Source organism: Heteronotia binoei, chromosome 10 (assembly GCF_032191835.1).
Source record: "Heteronotia binoei isolate CCM8104 ecotype False Entrance Well chromosome 10, APGP_CSIRO_Hbin_v1, whole genome shotgun sequence".
NCBI classification, from domain to species: domain Eukaryota; kingdom Metazoa; phylum Chordata; class Lepidosauria; order Squamata; family Gekkonidae; genus Heteronotia; species Heteronotia binoei.
This window is the reverse complement of record NC_083232.1, coordinates 85,937,578-85,956,175: the sequence shown is the minus strand read 5'-3', so window position 1 is coordinate 85,956,175 and position 18,598 is coordinate 85,937,578. Positions and strand designations below refer to the sequence as shown.

The 18,598-nt window shown below is 44.9% G+C and overlaps 1 protein-coding gene across 1 annotated transcript in view; it reads left to right on the top strand.

Annotated features, from left to right (window-relative positions):
- TPK1 (thiamin pyrophosphokinase 1) overlaps positions 1 to 18,598 on the top strand; it is a 551,786-nt gene that overhangs the window by 322,820 nt on the left and 210,368 nt on the right. The window contains exon 4 of the mRNA XM_060247753.1: positions 15,387 to 15,459. Within this exon, the coding sequence (XP_060103736.1) occupies positions 15,387 to 15,459 (73 nt within the window). The remainder of the gene's footprint in view (positions 1 to 15,386; positions 15,460 to 18,598) is intronic.

The window sequence follows — 18,598 nt, the reverse complement described above, 5'->3', positions numbered from 1 at the left end:
AACGTCTTGCATCACCAGCAGTATGATGATGTTGCTTCTGATGCGTGCCACTGTGATGCTAGCCTAAGCCTTCTCCCGCTGCTGACTGGTGGCAGGGGTGGTGGCTGGGGGCAGCGGGGATGGGTGTGTGCAGATCCCACACCCGCCTCTTTCTGCTCCACTTGCAGCAGCAGCATGTTTCCATGTCCCCACGTGGAAGTCAAACCCATCTTGGCATAAGTTTGTGCAGCTAGAGCAGCGCTACATTTCAATTGCTGTCCTTAGATCCCTGCTTTCCTGTTAATAATTTAGATAGCATAAGATTTATATATTTCCCTCCCTCTCTCCCTCGCAGCTCTCAAACATCCCTTCCCCCCCATTCTGGAGAGACAAAGTGGCTTCCATACAAACATATATGAAAAAGTGCAATGCAATTAGAAATACACCAACATACACAAGACATTTTTCCAACAGGTGATGGGATATAAAGATAGAGAGCTGATGCTACTTCAGCTGTCAACCCAGGCATTGCCAGAGGCATGAGCCTCTGGGGTGATCCAAAGGGCTCTCGGCCCTTGGCTCTTAGCCTGCGGCTTGCATTCTATGGACACTGATAGAGCTGCCTCATAAGATGCAGAATGTGCTCCCAATAAAGCCTTACATCAGGGGTGGATGCAAGACATGAACGTCAGATGTTTGAGAGCTGCGAGGGAAAGAAAGAAAGAAAGAAAGAAAGAAAGAAAGAAAGAAAGAAAGAAAGAAAGAAAGAAAGAAAGAAAGAAAGAAAGAAAGAAAGAAAGAAAGAAAGAAAGAAAGAAAGAAAGAAAGATGGGGGGAGATGGAAAGAAAGTAACTTTAAATGCATTCTCCAAGACCCCCATATTGGTTGGCTTTGCGAAGGGATTTCGGGGCAGTGGGGGCTTCGAGAGCCGCAAACATGTTTCTGCCAGGCTCCATTGTTTGCCTACTGCTTAAGCGTGTTTTTTTTGTTGTTTTTTTTAATATTGTAACATTCTGGATCTTTGCAATTAACAAATAAATGTCACCATTTCGTTTTACATTTCCCCTATTTTCAGTAGTCTGAGGGAACTATTGTATATTACAGTCACCAGGGCTTTTTCTTTTTTGAGCAGAACGCCGTTCCAGCTAGCTTGGCATCAGGGTGTGTGACCTAATATGCAAATGAGTTCCTGTCGTGTGAAACAATGGTGCCACCAGTGGTGTGGCCAAATATGCAAATGAGTTCCTGCTGGGCTTTTTCTACCAAAAAAGCCCTGGCAGTCACCATTCAGTAATCTTTTTTGTTGTTGTTTTTAAAAAATCCCAAAAGACCTAAACCATATGGATTCAGATTTTTCATTTTCATAGTTTTCTGGGTCCATCTTCTTCCTAGTTAAATAGTTCAAACTCTGCTGTCAGAATGTTACCTACCAGCCAGAACTTCCTTGTTTCCTTTTAAAAGCTCATTATATTTAGGTCACTGCATATATTACCACAGAGTCAATAATTCTGCTAGTAGCTCAGCGTTTTGATCAATGGTTCTGTTGTTTGCATGAAAGGCATACTCTTGCGGGGCTGAACATATGAAATTCACAGAGGGGAAGCCCCTAGTATGGCATGAAATGAAGGAGGAAAGACCAAAGAGAGAGAGAGAGAGACTGGTTTTTTTATGTACAATATTTAAGCAGGATAAACCATGGAAGTGCCAGCAGCCATGAGGTTATGGAGGTTGCACTTTTCTACAGGAATAGTTCGTACCTTCTCAAAACCCCAATGGAATTATGGGACATAACGTAACCAGGGTCATAATTTTAGACATCATCTTGAGTGGCACAAGGTTGGGGGAGGGGAGGTTAGCAAGTTTTGAAGGGCTTGTTGAAAAGTAAGCTGCAAAAAGCAGCATTTTAACAGGATTTCTTCCGTTTACCTCGTTATTCCTCATAACAGCCGTGACTATCAACAGATGGAGCATTAAGGCGCGGTGGGTTTTTCCCCTGCAGATGTGTGAGAGCAGCACTTTGTATTTTGCATAACATCTGCACATGCCAATGAATCAAATCACTAGTTCGACCAAGGGATTGCAGGCTGAATGAAACTGGCAGGACTTCTGGCTCCCGACTGAATTTGTCCCGTACAAGTTTGTCCCATCTTGAATAAATGCTGATATTATGGCACCACCCATAATGTCATAATCGTTAGGCCCTTTGCATTCTTACAAGCAACTGGGAACTAGCAAAGTCTCTATCCTTAATTGTGTCTGTCCTCCTTATTGCTACACTAATCATAAGTGCATTAAAGAGCGTGTTGTGTTTCAGCCAGTCGTACCTCCTGAGAGCCAGTTTGGTGTAGTGGTTAAGTGTGCGGACTCTTATCTGGGAGAACCAGGTTTGATTCCCCACTCCTCCACTTCCAGCTGCTGAAATGGCCTTGGGTTAGCCATAGCTCTCGTAGGAGTAGTCCTTGAAAGGGCAGCTGCTGTAAGAGGCCTCTCAGCCCCACCCACCTCACAGGGTGTCTGTTGTGGGGGAGAAGATATAGGAGATTGTAAGCCGCTCTGAGTCTCTGATTCAGAGAGAAGGGCGGGGTATAAATCTGCAATCTTCTTCTTCCTCTTCAGCTGGTTGTTCAGAGCTCACCATGGTCGAAGGAGGGATATCTCAAGTAAGCATGGTGAGGCTGCTTCTCTCCTGACTACAGCGCTATAAATATTGCCTCACAACACAGGTCAGATAATCATCCTCTATCAGAATCCATGCTACGTCTTCCACCATATTTCTCATTGTATATTGGGTTCAGTAGTGTATTGTATATCTGTCCTTGGGAATGCAGATATAAAATATAATACTGAACCCAATATACAATGAAGCATGCAGCACAAAGAAATAAACATCTGGTATTGTATATCTGTCCTTGGGGAAAACTGGGAAACAACATGAAAGCATTCTTCTGTGAATTGCCCTAGCGTTTGACCCTCAGAATACCATCTTATGAATTACTCTCCCCCATCACCACCCCAGAAACCATCTAGAAAAGGGGAGAGATGCCTTTCAAGGCAACACATTGTGAATTCTGTTCGGCCTTGTTAGAGAAGGTGATGATGATATTGGATTTATACCCCGCCCTTCACCCTGAATCTCAGAGCAGCTTACAATCTCCTTTGCCTTCCTTCCCCACAACAGACACCCTGTGAAGTAGGTGGGGCTGAGAGAGCCCTCCCACAAGCTGTCCTTTCAAGGACATCTCTGCGAGAGCTATGGCTGACCCAAGGCCTTTCCAGCAGCTGCAAGTGGAGGAGTGAGGAATCAAACCCGGTTCTCCCAGATGAGAGTCCACACACTTAGCCGCTACACCAAACTGAGTCTTGTCTCATCTCGGGAAGGAGAGAGTAACAGCTTTTGTCTGTTTAGGCTAGAGGGATCTGGGACGAGAGACATGGGGTTATTTAGGACTTCCTGTATTGATTACTTTAATTCCTAGCAATGGCTCTATAGTGAGTAGTATCTGCACTAGAACAAAGTTGGAGTCCAGGGGCACCTTTAATACCAACAGAGTTTGAGTCAGAATCTAAGCTTTCGTATGTATGCAGACTTCATCAGACAATGAAATGGGGTACAGTGAGCAGTGCTACATATGGCTGGTGGGCAGTGGTTAAGAGTACAAAGTAGTACAAAGTTAGAATCCAATGACAAAATAGTGAAATTAACAAACTGAAAGAGCATTTGGTCTGGATCAATGCTCCCTCTAAGCTGTGGGATCTTGTGAGCAGAAATTCTACTTCGTGAGCTACAAAGTTGTGAGCTGCTAATAAATTCGTTTCCTCTGGGGCCATTTTTCCTGAGCTAAGACAAAAATGTGTGAGCCAGAGGCTAAAAAACTGTGAGCTAGCTCTGCAATGTAATGATTTAATAAATCTTCACCTGTATAGAGGAAATCTATTTGACTGTTACCAAAAAAACTCACATCCTCCTCTTCAACCAAAATTAGTTCGTTAGTTAGTTTATTAGATTTGTATCCTGGCCTCCCCACTGAAGCAGGCTCAGGGCGGCTCACAGTATGCAATAAAAATCACAATAAGCAATTAAAATAAATATTAATTAAACAGTAAAAACAATTAGACAGTTTAAAACAATTCGGTTCTAATTACCATTTAAATTACAGATGGCGTTCAGTATTCTTAAGCATCCTATAAAGCTGATATAAAGCTATAAAGCTGAAAGAGCCCCGTGACACAGAGTGGTAAAGCTGCAGTACTGAAGTCGGAGCCCTTTGCTCACGACCTGAGTTTGATCCCAGCGGAAGCTGGTTCAGGTAGACGACTCCAGGTTGACTCAGCCTTCCATCCTTCCGAGGTCGGTAAAATGAGTACCCAGCTTGCTGGGAGGGAAGTGTAGATGACTGGGAAAGGCAATGGCAAACCACCCCGTAAAAAGTCTGCTGTGAAAACATTGTGAAAGCAACGTCACCCCGGAGTCGAAAACGACTGGTGCTTGCACAGGGGACTACTTTTACCTTTAAAGCTGATATATTGGCAGTTCAGTTAAAGGCTAACTGAAATAACATTGTCTTGCAGGCCTTGCGGGTCTGGGCAAGGTCCCGCAAGGCTCTGACCTCCACCGACAGTTGGTTTCACCAATGGGGGGCAGCGATTGAGAAGGCTCTTTCCTTAGTTGTTTTCAGTCTTGACTTCCTTATTATTATTATTATTATTATTATTATTATTATTAGGGTTTCCCCCCTTACATTATTGGGGGGGGGGGTTGCCTTTGACACACATTCCTAGTGCATAGACTGATTACATAGTTTTTCAACCCAGGTAATGTGTCTTGTCACGAAATTTAGGTATCCCTGAGAAATATTCATACGTTTGAAATGGGATCAAGCCCAGAGCAGCAGCAGCAGAAGGTGTGAGAATAGGGTTGCCTGCTGGGGCTTGGGATATACCTGGAGATTTTAGGATGGAGCCTACAGAGGCTGGAGTTAGGGGAGGGGAGGGGAGGGACGTCAACGGGGTATAATTCCATAGAGTTCATCTTCCAAAGTGGCCATTTTCTCCAGCAGTTAGATCCAGGTGGGCAGCCAAGTTGGTCTGAAGCAGTAGAACAAGGTGCAGGGGCAGCTTTAGAACCAACAAAGTTTGGGAGGGGGAGGGGGAGGATTCTCTCAGCTCCATTCTGGTGCCAGCAACAAGCCTAGCTGGGAGGGGGACGATGGCAGAGGTGGGGGAGATTTCATATGAGAAATGGTGCATGGGAAAAGGTTAATATGCTGTACCAAGTAGAAAAAGAGGTGGCGGGGCTCATTAGCGTATGCCTCCCCCAGCCAAAAGCAACCTGATGCAAGAAAGGAGAACCCCGGACGAGCAAGTTCTGCTTGGAGATCCAGCCAGCCCAAGCAGGCCTCACTCGCCTGGGGCTCTCGTGGGCTGCCTGCCCCCCCCCCCCCCAGTCAAAAGGCCAGCAAGTCACCTGCTGCCCAAAATCACATAAGTGGAGAAAGGGTGCCGCGGGCTTCTCCAGGGGTTAATGAGGGCTGCTGGAAGTGTGGTGACTGGCTGGCTGCCTGCTCTCCTAATCCAGGGATTGTTATGCAGCTGCACCTGCTATTCAATGGACAAGGGTAGGTAAGGAGGAAGAGGGGGAGCCATCAGAGAGGTTCAGGAGTTGCGCTGAAGCTCCTGCTGAATCTGAGGCCTGACCACAACCCTTGCTGTGATCCTAAGTGGGGCTTCCGTATTTACAATAACGGGATCTGATTACTTCTCATACCTTCTCTCTTCCGTGTGTCTCTCTGAATATGTCACTGTTGCAATATAAATGCGCACATTATCGAGATTCGGGGGTGCTGAGGTGCCCTCCTGCCATTCTTATGCGCAGATTCTCTTGCCTCCCAGACCAAGACTTTTACACTCAGACCCATGAGGAGTGTTCAAATTATGGGACAGAATTTTGTCCCTCACCAGGTGCCAAGCTACACGTTATTGGGTGACCAAGCAGAAGAAGCTGTGGGCACTGCCGTCATTTTAGGTGAGGATTGGACAGTCTAAAAATTGCCGTGATTAAATTAACAACCAAAGTCGCCATTTGGTTTTATTTGTTAATTGTTATTGTATTAATTTGGTTTTTCAAAAAAGAATTAATTTTATTATTGTTTTTAACTTCTTGCTATCTGCCCTAAGCCATGCAAAGCAGGGGAGGTCAGGCTGAGTCTAATAAATAAATTAAAAGGACATTTTCTGATCCCTTTGAAATTATGTATCCCTAAACCTGGGAAGTATAATAAACAAGTAGAGACATCACCCTGCCAACAAAAGTCTGTATAGTCAAAGCGATGGTACTCTCAGTAGTAATGTATGGCTGTGAGAGTTGGACCATAAGGAAGGCCAAGTGCAGAAGAATAGATGCTTTTGAGATGTGGTGCTGGAGAAGAATCTTGGACTGCAAGAAGATCAAATCAGTCAGTCCTAAGGGAAACCAACCTAGACTGTTCCCTGGATGGTCAGAGGCTGAAGCTGAAGCTCAAATACTTTGGCCACCAAATGAGAAGGGAGCACTCCCTGGAGAAGATCCTGATGCTGGGAAAGACGGAAGGCAAAAGAAGAAGGGGACGGCAAAAGATGAGATGGCTGGACAGCGTTACTGATGTAACAAACACGAATTTGAGCAGACTTCGGAGGATGGTGGAAGACAGGAGGGCCTGGCATAACTTGGTCCATGGAGTCGTAAAGAGTCGGACTCGACTGTGCGACTGAACAACAACAAAAAATACAAACTCACACAGAGACAGAGTGAGAGGACTGCAACGTAAAGCGGAATTACAAACGAATAAACGTACCTAAGTTCACCAAATGAAGGTGATGCGATTCATTAAAGCCCTTAAAGGCATATCCAGAGCCTTCTGTGCAAATGTTCAGTTTGCATAAAACCACTGGAGAGATAATGACCACGCAGAGTGATTGCATCAACCTAAATCTCCTTTAGCGCCCAAAGGCATTGTATCAAGTCTGCCGGCCAACCCCAGTTCAAGAATCTCCCTGGCTCCACTGACCTTGCTAACTCCACTACTTCTCTGGAATTTAACTACAGCAGTAAGCAGTAATTTGGTTAATCATCATGATGAACTGATTAATATACTGTGTACAGATTTGAAAGTCGAATGCCAGAGCGATGCCCCCTGTGAAAGGATGCGTGGTACAGAGAGCCTATTTCTTTTCCCTTTTTTTGTAAACCATCTCTATCCTTCTCTTGATTGATTAAATGCATTCTGAGATGACCTTCCCCAAAACAGATGAGATGTCTGTTACTTAGTCAACTGTTACCTTCATTAAGGAATCACAAAACGGCATCTACATATGTATGATAGTGTGGTATTTATTTGAAGGAGGAGATGGATTAACTTAGCAGTTGGCGCATTAGGCTAAAAAAAAAAACCTTTAACCAATTACAGCCCCACTCACTAAGGTGGTTCTTTCTCTAGAGAAGGAGCTTGGCTTCTGCTTTGGTGTGGGCTTAATCCCCTGCCGTAGTCTTGGAATGGGAAAGATAGGCCAAAGTCATGGCCCTTCTTTCCCATTCTAATGTCATTTCTGTATTCCACTGGAACCCAACCTTGCATTTCTGGAGTGGTGGTAGTAGGTAGAGTACAGTTTTACTCTTAGAGGGAAGCAATGTTCCCTCTAAGCTGCAGAGTCTTGTGAGCAAAAATTCTGCTTTGTGAGCTACTGGCATTAAAGTTGTGAGCTACTGCATAGATTACTGTGCTCTGGGATCATCCTTCCGGAGCTAAGACAGAAATGTGTGAGCTGGAGGCTAAAAATCTGTGAGCTAACTCACACTAACTCAGCTTAGGGGGAACACTGGTTGCCACAATGTATGACCAAGTTCTTAATTCACTTTTAATGTGCCCAAGCACAGAGGGGCCCAGGTGTATCGACTGAGTGCAATAACAGAAAAGTAACTGCTGAGGTTCTATGCAGGTTTTACGCCAGTCCGTAGAAATGTCACCACAATCCATGCTATCAGATCTGGTGGGCTCTGAAATACAAAAGCAGAGGAAGGACACAAGTCCTTGACTCGACCAAATTCAGTTGTCTCCTTCAAGCATCTTCCTTCAGTTCAGCTGTGAATTGAGCCTTCTGGGAGAGCAGCTGGAGCTCACTGGCAAAGTAACTGCTTTGCATGCCGAAAGTCCTAGGCTCAGTCCTTGACATCTCTGGTTACAAAGATCAGCCAATGTGACAGGCTGTTTGAGGACCTGCAGAGGCTCTACCAGGCAATATTAATGGACCAATGCTCTGGTTCAGTATAAGTCGGCTGTGGGCATTGATGTTTTCATGAGTGATTGCATGGAGGCACAGTTGAAGAAGATGATGATATTGGATTTATACCCCACCCTTCACTCTGAATTCACTCTCAGAACGGCTTACAATCTTCTTTACCTTCCTCCCCCACAACAGACCCCCCCGCCTGTGAGGTAGGTGGGGCTGAGAGAGTTCTCCCAGAAGCTGCCCTTTCAAGGACAGCTCTGCGAGAGCTGTGGCTAACCCAGGCCATTCCAGCAGCTGCAAGTGGAGGAGTGGGGAATCAAACCCCATTCTCTCAGATAATGGTCCGCGCGTTTCTCTCAGATAATGGTCCTGCAAGTGGAGGAGTGGGGAATCAAACCCCATTCTCTCAGATAATGGTCTGCGCGTTTTGAGGAAGGAGAACCATATGAATCAGGCATGGTTGGATGGGAGTGCCTAGATCACCATGGAGCATAAAACAAGAATGGTTTCGTTATGCGCTTCCACGGTGCTCTTGCAGAACTGCCCCAATTGACTGTATGAACTCAGGTAGAGTAAGATATATCCATGGAGCTGGAGGACGTGAGGAATTCCCCCATCACCCCACTAGAATTGTCATAGTCCTGTGACTTAGGCCCCCAACTAGTATGAGTGAGGTGTTCTGGAATCTTCCTTAATGTGCCCTCTGGAATCATGTCCTCATGGGGTTGGTGAACCCTTGGAAATGGCTTGGGGGCAAAGGGAGACTGCAATTATAGGTAGTAACCAACAATTCTTTTTTTCTACAAGTGGACTTGCCTTCCACCAAAAGTAAACACTGAACCTCTGTCTTGTTCTCGATTTCATAATATACGCCTCACCAGTGTATTCATTAGATGTTGAAAGAAAGTTATAGAGTTTTATCTTTTCTTAGAGTTAGTGCTGGGAGTTTCAGACTGGGACTTCCGGCTGCAAACCAAGCATATTTCTTATTCATTCACTGTTTTTGGAACCTGCCCTCAGGCATTCAAGGCAGCACACAACTGGACTAGAACCGTTTTTCCTCCCAGTAATTCTTTGAAGTTAGCTAAGATGAGGGACAGTAATGAGCCCAGGGTCATCCAGTGGGCTTCATAGCTGAACAAAGATTTTTAAGCAAGACCTCAGCTGCCCAACTTCATCCTCTTCTCCCCACATCCTGCTGGTACTAGTATAGTGTATAGTGGGATGTGGTGGTGGTGGTGGTAGAAAGTCCTGTCAAACCAAAGAAGAAGAAGAGGAGGCGAGGTGAGGCTGAGAGAGCTCTCACAGAAGCTGCCCTTCCAAGGACAACTCTTGCGAGAGCTATGGCTGACCCAAGGCCATTCCAGCACCTGCAAGTAGAGGAGTGGGGAAACAAACCTGGTTCTCTCAGATAAGAGTCCACACAGACTTATGGTGATCCCTCATGAAGTTTCAAGGCAAGAGATGTTCAGAGGAGGTTTGCCATTGCTGGTCTCTTTGGAGCAACCCTGGACTTCCTTGGCGGTGTCCCATCCCAATACTATCCAGGGCCATCCATACTTAGCTTCCAAGATCTGATGAGCTCTGGCTAGTCTAAGACATCCAGGTCAGGACGTAGCGTGCTGCATATCACAATCTACAGAGCATAAGCTGCACAAAGGATTCTGTTTAATGCTGGTTGGCGTGGAAGGTCATCCTCCATTCAGAATTTCGTGCAAAGTCCTTTCTGCATGCCCCATCCTGATTCTGCATGCGTGCTGCAGTCTTCTTGTAATACTTTCTGCGGAAAATGCAGTGGATCATAGTAAGTGCTAATTGGGGGGAAAAATAGATTTCACAAGCCATGCCAGCATGCATAAAATTTATAAGTTGATATAAAACACCAAGTGGGGTGATTAAAGTAAATTAAATAGCCCAATGCCGCAGTTCTTGTGTTGTTTACCGCAAAGATGACATATATTTCGGAACGACGCTGTTAAGAGCTTAAAACAGAATCGAAAGCCCACAGGTTCTCAAAAGGGGGCTTTGTTTGATAGTTGGTTTGCAGGAATTATGATTCCTTGGCACGGCACATCATTAGCTTGTAGGAGTACTTAGCACAGGCAACTAGAAAGAAGTTAGAGCAAAACAGGAACATATCAATAATAACTCACTCCCTCTCCCCCACCTGTAGATCAGGATCCAAAGAGACTTCATGTAGTTTGATGCACCTGGATGGATCTTTTCTGCCTCCGGTAAACTACGTCTGAAAGTCAGGGTCTTCAGTGAAGAAGCCCTCTGTTGCTGTTTGGTGTAGAGAGCCAGTTTGGTGTAGTGGTTAAGTGTGTGGACTCTTATCCGGAAGAACTGGGTTTGATTCCCCGCTCCTCCACTTGCAGCTGCTGGAATGGCCTTGGGTCAGCCATAGCTCTCTCAGAGGGCAGCTGCTATAAGAGCTCTCTCAGCCCCACCTACCTCACAGGGTGTCTGTTGAGGGGGAGGAAGATAAAGTAGTAAGCCGCTTTGAGACTCTAATTCAGAAAGAAGGACAAGATATAAATTCAAATCCAATATCTTCTTCTGTTCCCAGAAAGGAAAATCAGCACTACCCATATCCTTTTTTTGGGTCTCAATACATTGACTAAAGCAGTTACCTAACAGTAGCATAAGCATGGCATCAGTAATGTATGGCGCTGGCTTTGGTTTACCACAGTGACAGCCTGCCACTCCAATTACGACTGGTCCCACCTCGTCATATTGTGCTGCTGGTTTTGATTTGGCTACAGGTTCTCCCCAGCAAGCAGATATCAATGGAGGTCTCAACACAAACTGGAAACCAAGGGGCACCCTATTATTTCTGCCCCTGTGCTTTTTCTCACATGCCGTATCCAAGCCTTGCCTTGACCCTTGGCCATCACTCATAGGTGGCAGCCAATAGGCATGGACATAGGCACCTCCTTTAGGAGAACACGCCCCTTTTCTTTGGGTTTTGAGCCACAACAAACCATAAAGCCATGCAGGGACACTCTGGTATGTAAGGGAAAAACCTTGTGGTAAAAATGACTTCTACCATAGAGATTTTTCTCAAATATCAGAGTGTCCCCATGTCACTGTTGATGTGATGATGTCGCTTCTGGTGTGCACTGGATGTGATATCACCTGCAATGGAGGTCTAGGCCTATTTTCTTGCTGCCCAGGAGGTATCTGACAACCCTTGGTTTAAAAGTTATGTTCAAGCAAATGCAAAAGCTTTATTTGGAAATTATTTTTATGAGAATAATACTTGTAAAGTGATATGGGAATAATATTTGTAAAAATTTAAAGACACGAGGGGGAAAAAACCACCCGAAGGCACTGAAAACTGCTGACACACTAATTGTAGCATAGCAAGAGCTTTGTATCCTGTGCTGTGAATGTGGTTGTCTCCTCATCTGTTACGACAGAATTTTGTTGTGCTAGCAGGGGAACCTCATGACTTGATTTACTTGTTAGCTCCATATCACAGGGGTGTTTACACTGTCCCTTCCACAGTGCTAAAGCAGGCCGATAAATAAGAGTTTTAGCTTTGCTTGCGATTACTTCTGCACGGCCAATTAGGAATTCATAATTTGGTGGGTTTTTTCATATTTGTTTAAGTTTATTATATGCAGCGATGGTTTTATTTCCCTCGCTGCACTGTTTACAAATCAGTTAAATATACATGCACTCCTTCGCACAATTCCTGGGGATAATCACTTGAGGAAAAAAAAAAAACATTCATTATGACTGTAGCAGTGCACTTAATAGTCTGGTGAAATGCTCTTGATCATACTGTGCAGCATGTATATGTGGGCGGAAGGCCTGTTTGAGGGAGAGAGAATGCAGGGGAGGGCATCTGTGTGGACGGAGATGAACCGCGCGGGCTCAAGTTTTGCTGTTATCATCACTGATTGTAGCCCTTTGCTTTCTCACAGGGTGTTTGTTGTGGGGGAGGAAGGTAAAGGAGATTGTGAGCTGCTCTGAGACTCTTCGGAGTGGAGGGCGGGATATAAATCCAATATCTTCTTCTTCTTCTCCAAAGGAGGGTCTGGCATCTATGTGTCTATATGGGAGACGGTGCACTTAGGGCAGCTTAAGAACATAAGAGAAAACATGTTGGATCAGGCCAATGTCCCATCCAGTCCGACACTCCGTGTCACACAGTGGCCAAAACACCCAGGTGCCATCAGGAGGTCCACCAGTGAGGCCAGGACACTAGAAGCTCTCCCAGTGTGCCCCCCCCCCCAAGCACCAAGAATACAGTTGCTTAACATCAGGGGTCGTTTTGTAGAAAAATAGGTGGTGGAGCTCATCCAGGGATTGTTATGCAGCTGCATCTACTATTCAGTGGACAAGGAGGTGAAAGTCTCAGAAAGGTTCAGGAGCTGTGCTCCTGTGAGCTCCCACTGAATCTGAGGCCTGCTTAACATAAGAGCCAATTAGAATAAATGTCAGATCTTTGAGAGCCACAAGACATGAACATCAGATGTTTGAGAGCTGCAAGACAAGAAGAAAGGAAGACAAATAGATGGGGGGAGGTGGAAAGAAAGCAACTTTAAATGCAATCTCAAAGCCGCTGGCTTGACTTGGAGAAGCCATTCTCCAAGCTGGCAGATGGGGCGGAGGGGGCCTGCAAGAGCCACACAATATGTGTGAAAGAGCCACATGTGGCTCCCAAGCCACGGTTTAGCCACCCCTGGCTTAGGGACTGCACTAGGAATTAGGGCTGATACTGCCATTGGGACCCAAAGTCTCTTGTTCTGAACTCGTTTATGAGCATATGACAGAAGTCACTGAGCCAGGTCATTCCACAGAATCTCATGCTGTAGAGAGCTGGTCTCTGCAGTGGTGCATGATGCATTTCATTTCAACCCCGACTGCTCCATCAAGGGGTAATGACTGCCTTTATCTCCAGGTTGCTGTAATTCTACCTCCAAGCAGTTGCTAGAGGTAGGTCTCTGGAGACTAACAAAATTTTCCCCAGGCCGTAAATTCCACTTGAACTCGAAGGGCTCCGTGGCAACATAATCATTTACCTTGAAGTGAATCTTGCACAATCTTTATCAAGCTGTATTAGCCTTTCTGCCTGTATAGAGTATCGGAAGTGGTCAAGGAGTTTTCTTTGCGTTCTGAGGGACGTTCCCTGATGTGAATGTATGAGGCCACTCATCGAGTTTCTTGTACCTCCCCCCACTCCCCCAGAGCAGACTTCCTTGCTTACCATTAGCACATTTATGGGAAAGCTGGCTGTGTCTTTAAAAGGAGGAGTTCCTTCATTCACTGCTGCTAATGACTATGCAAAAAATGCTGTGGATTATTTAAAGGGTAGGGGAGAAGACGCAACTGAGGAATAAGGTTCTGAGGCATTTCCAGTCACAAGGAACACACCATGCCCCAAAATAGTTGCCAATCACAAAATCTTTCGGTGGTAGGGTGAAGAGAATGGGGTGTGTGAGGGACAGACAAAAGCAAAATGGATGCTGGATGTGGATGGAGGAGGAGGAGTTGGATTTATACCCACCCTTCACTCAGAGCAGCTTACAATCCCCTTTCCCTTCCTCTGTCAACAACAGACACCCTGTGAGGTAGGCAAGGCTGAGAGAGATCTGAGAGAACCTCTTGAGAGAACTGTGACTGGCCCGAGGTCACACAGCTGGCTGCATGTGGAAGAGTGCGGAATCAAACCCAGTTCTCCCCGATTAGAGTCTGCTGCTCTTAACCATTACACCAAACTGGCTGTCAGTTTACTGTCCAGAAAGCCTCATCATGCTCAGCTTACTGCCCAGAGGGCCTGATAGCAAGCTTGTACTGCACATTTCCTACAGATATTACAGTAAAGCAGATTTGGGGAAGAGTGTACTGAGTATCATAGAGGTGAAAGCCAAGATTTAAATCCAGTAGCAACTTAAAGACCAACAAACTTTCCAGGATACAAGCTGTTCAAAGTCAAATCTACCTGGGTCAGACTGACGCTTGAAAGCTTCTCCTTTGGAAATCTTGTCGGACCTGTAAGGTCCTACTGGACTTGCATCTTGCTATTCTACTGCGGACCAACCCAGGTAAAACCTGGAAGTGCTATAAGGTAGCTCAAGGAATCACTGAAAACACTGTGGTAAAGCCATACGACTACCCGACATCATTCCTAGCATCACTTCAAGGCTTTCCCCAGAAGTGATGTCACGGCATCCACAATGCTGACATTTTTTTCCCCTCCCACTGTTGCTAGGAGGCCTGGAAGCCCCCGCTCTTGACTGATTACACAGATAGTGTTTCCTTGCAAAAAAACTAATAGTTTAATGAGAAATTTTAAAAATCAAGTGATTAATCACATGTTGCCAAGACAATTCCCCATCCTCTTAGACCTGTTTCCCATTGACATAGAGTGATTCCTCTTTACAGCTGTAATTCATCCCTTCACCATGGACAACACCAGGGCTTTTTTTTGTAACAGGAACTCCTTTGCATATGAGGCCACACACCCCTGATGTAGCCAATCCTCCTGAAGCTTACAGTAGGCCCTGTAAGAAGAGCCCTGTAAGCTCTGGGAGAATTGGCTACATAAGAGGGGTGTGTGGCCTGATATTGGGATGGACAGTGGCTCAGTGGTAGAGCATCTGCTTGGTAAGCAGAAGGTCCCAGGTTCAATCCCTGGCATCTCCAACTAAAAACTAAAAAGGGTCCAGGCAAATAGGTGTGAAAAACCTCAGCTTGAGACCCTGGAGAGCTGCTGCCAGTCTGAGTAGACAATACTGACTTTGATGGACCAAGGGTCTGATTCAGTATAAGGCAGCTTCATATGTTCATATACGTTCAATATGCAAAGGAGATCCTGCTGCAAATAAAGCCCTGGGCAACACCGAAATGACAAGTGTTCACATCTTGGTTCAAAGCCAGTGTTCTGCTCTCAAGTGGGTTATTAGTCTCACTCCAGCTTCCTGAAGTCTTTCTTGTTTTAGGTCTTGATTTCCTTGCAAACTTGACACTTAACACCGAAAGAGCGTATTTGACTTGATGTTCCTGTTGGATGCAAATGCTGTTTCAGTCTTCCAGATCATTCTCCCCAACCCTTGAATTGTATTCTCTCGCGACTTCTTAAATCTAAGAAATAAGGTGAAAAAGAAATAAATAAATACTGATTCTCTTTCAGATTTTTGCCTGATTACATCAGTGGAGATTTCGACTCTATTAGACCTGAAGTAAAAGAATATTATAAGGGGCAGGTAAGTTCATTTGTTTTTGTTTTTAAAATGTTAACATGTCCCAAAAGTACCTTTAAACTCTCACTTTGGTCCCCTGTCAATTAGAATACTGGAAAAATAACGTAATGCCTTATATTGCTGAGCAATCAGGTTAGAAAGGATAAAAGGATGTACTTCTTCATCCAAAGGGTGATTAACATGTGGAACTCACTGCTAAAGGAGGTGGTGGTGGCTACAAGCATAGCCAGCTTCAAGAAGGGATTAGATAAACATATGGAGCAGAGATCCATCAGTGGTTATTAGCCACAGCGTATTGTCAGAACTCTCTGTCTGGGGCAGTGATGCTCTGTATCCTTGGTGCTTGGAGGGGCAACAGTGTGAGGACTTCTAGTGTCCTGGTTCCACTGATGAACCTCCTGATAGCACCTGGGTTTTTTGGGCACTATGTGACACAGAGTGTTGGACTGGATGGGCCATTGGTTTGATCCAACATGGCTTCTCATGTTCTTATATAATGGTGTTTTGGGGAAGCTTCAGCAGATGCATAGTGTAATGTGGGAAGAGATGGGCTATTGTTCCATGGTAAAACTGGTCAAGAGCAGACACCTCCAGCACTTATGAGCAGAGGCCAGGCTATGTATCTGAAGACCAATTTATACAAATAGTAGATTAGATGGCAAAACCATTCCTGGACTATCCCATTTCAGATGAGGAAGTACATAACCGAATGCAATCCCGGTATCAAGAAAACTAGAAGTCAGGGGGACAGCTTCTAGCCTAGACTGACTGAGTAGTAGTGGAAGCGTCCCTCAGGGCCACTCTGGTCAGACCAGTCTCAGTTGTTGCTCTAATGAAGACACTCACAGCCGGTTCAACAAAGTTGTATTAGGGTCAGGCAGATATCATAGTCAAGAATCAGTCCAAGAATCATACACTTACAATCAGTCCAGCCAGGCAAAGGTACAGATACACAGTCCAAATAGAATAGTCAAGTCACAGTCCTTAATCATCAATCCCTTATCAGTCCAACAGCATGCCACGCTCTATCCGTCTTGTTCTACTCCGCACTGAACAGACGTTAGGCTACTGTTTTTGTATTCCCCTTAACCAATCACATTCTTCATTGGTTAATGACATTCACACGCTATCACATGCTTACACTTAAACACCTGTATGCAAGGGTCACACAAATCCTTTCGCAGTTCCAATATGCCTTAAAGCTATAGGATACTGACATAGACATCTTCTCTAGCAGGATATTTTGAAATACGTAATGGTTTTGCTTCTTGTTGGGGGGAGTGTTTAAACATGTGGTCTACCTTGACTGTCATCTTGCGGTCTGGGGGCAATCCACGAACAGTTTTCCTGCCTCATGTGTTATGTAGTATCAAGTAAACTCACTGTGCTAGCAATCTATTATGTCTATTAAATAGTATGCAATTCTTTACAGTTTTATAAACACCTCAGTATTTTACTCAACGGCTTTTTGATAACACCAGTGTAACAGACACTTAACAATGGTGACAGACAATTTTCCAAAAGAGCTGTGACGATGCTATATGAGCATGTGACTTCAATGTGGTTGCAGTGGCCGAGGACCTGCCTACCTAAGGTCGAGGACCTGCCTACCTAAGGGACCGCCTCTCCCCATATGTTCCCCAGAGAGCACTGAGATCTAGCTCTCAAAATCTTCTAACAATCCCTGGGCCAAAAGAGGCTAGATTGAAGACAACCAGGGAGCAAGCCTTCTCAGTAATGGCCCCTCGATGGTGGAATCATCTTCCAGAGATGGTACGAGCCCTGCGGGACCTGAACCAATTCCGCAGGGCTTGCAAAACGTTTCTTTTCCAGCTTGCTTTTGAGACAGAACCTGACTAATTTGACGTGTAGCCATTTAGCCATCTTGTGGATATTATGACTTACAGTATTTTATAGCACCTATTTTATCTATTTTAAATAATTTATTATGTAATTGATTATATTTAAAACTGTTGTTTACATTGTTTTACTTGAATCATGGAATTCCATGTCTGTGAGCCGCCCTGAGCCCGCCTTTGGCCGGGGAGGGCGGGATACCAAAATAAATTTATTATTATTATTAAAAATTCTCTCAGTATTAGTCCCCTGACGGTATTGAATGTCTGCACAGTCCGTTTCGGTCCTTTCTCAAAGGGATATGGATTCTTTTAGTGTGCAGTGTCTTTATCGGCGTCCTCTGTCTTGCCGCACCGTATCTCACTGCACTGGCCAGCTCTATTAATCATGCTCCACTTGCCCTTCTTTTAGTACATCATAATTCAAGTGCTCTGCTCACTTTTCTCTATGCACAATGGCTTATGTAGACCAGGACTGGAGAAGATCCAGAATGAAAAACTGACGCTTGAATGTGGAACCAAGGTGTCTCTTCCTGCATGTGATGCCAAATATGTTCAGTTTAGCTGTAGATAACAAAAGAGTCTTGGGGGGGGGGGGGGGTTGTGTGTCCAAGTCAAATTAATCCAAATGTTTGATTCCTCTTATCTGTTTTTGTCATTTCCCATTAGTCGAAGGAATAGGTAGCGCGTGTACTTAAATGACTAAGTACAACTTTGAGTGTTTATGCCTCCAACTTTTGGATTTTGTTTATGCAAGCAACCTGTCTGATGTAAACCGAAATTGATGCAGAGTGCAGACACCCCATTTCGATTGCTCCATCATGTCGCCGACCGTCAGCTGGATGCCAGTGGCGCTTGCAAAAATACATAACCTTGGATTTGCAAATTAGAAGGTGCCCAATGGCAGTTTTCAAAACAGAGCCAGAAATAACATCGGCAAGTTCCAGGGCAGGGCTTGTCGATGTAAAGAGAATTGCTAAATTTGAATTTTGCACTATCCCATATTAATGCTTTGAAAAGGCGAATAAATAAGCTGCTAACCTGCCGAGCCTCTTTGTCCCGCAGAGCAGATCTGATGTAGATCAGACACTTTAAATGTCTACAGCTCCCCAAGAAACACTCAGAATCACAAAATTGCAGCGTTGGAACCTGTTGTCTTACACGTCGCTTTGAGAGTTTAGGTCAACTTTTTGAGGGACGTTTCTATGTGCCAGCACTGGCTCTGTGATCTGGAGGCTTTATTCCAAGGGCATAGAACTCATTTGTTAAGAGGGTTGGATCTGACA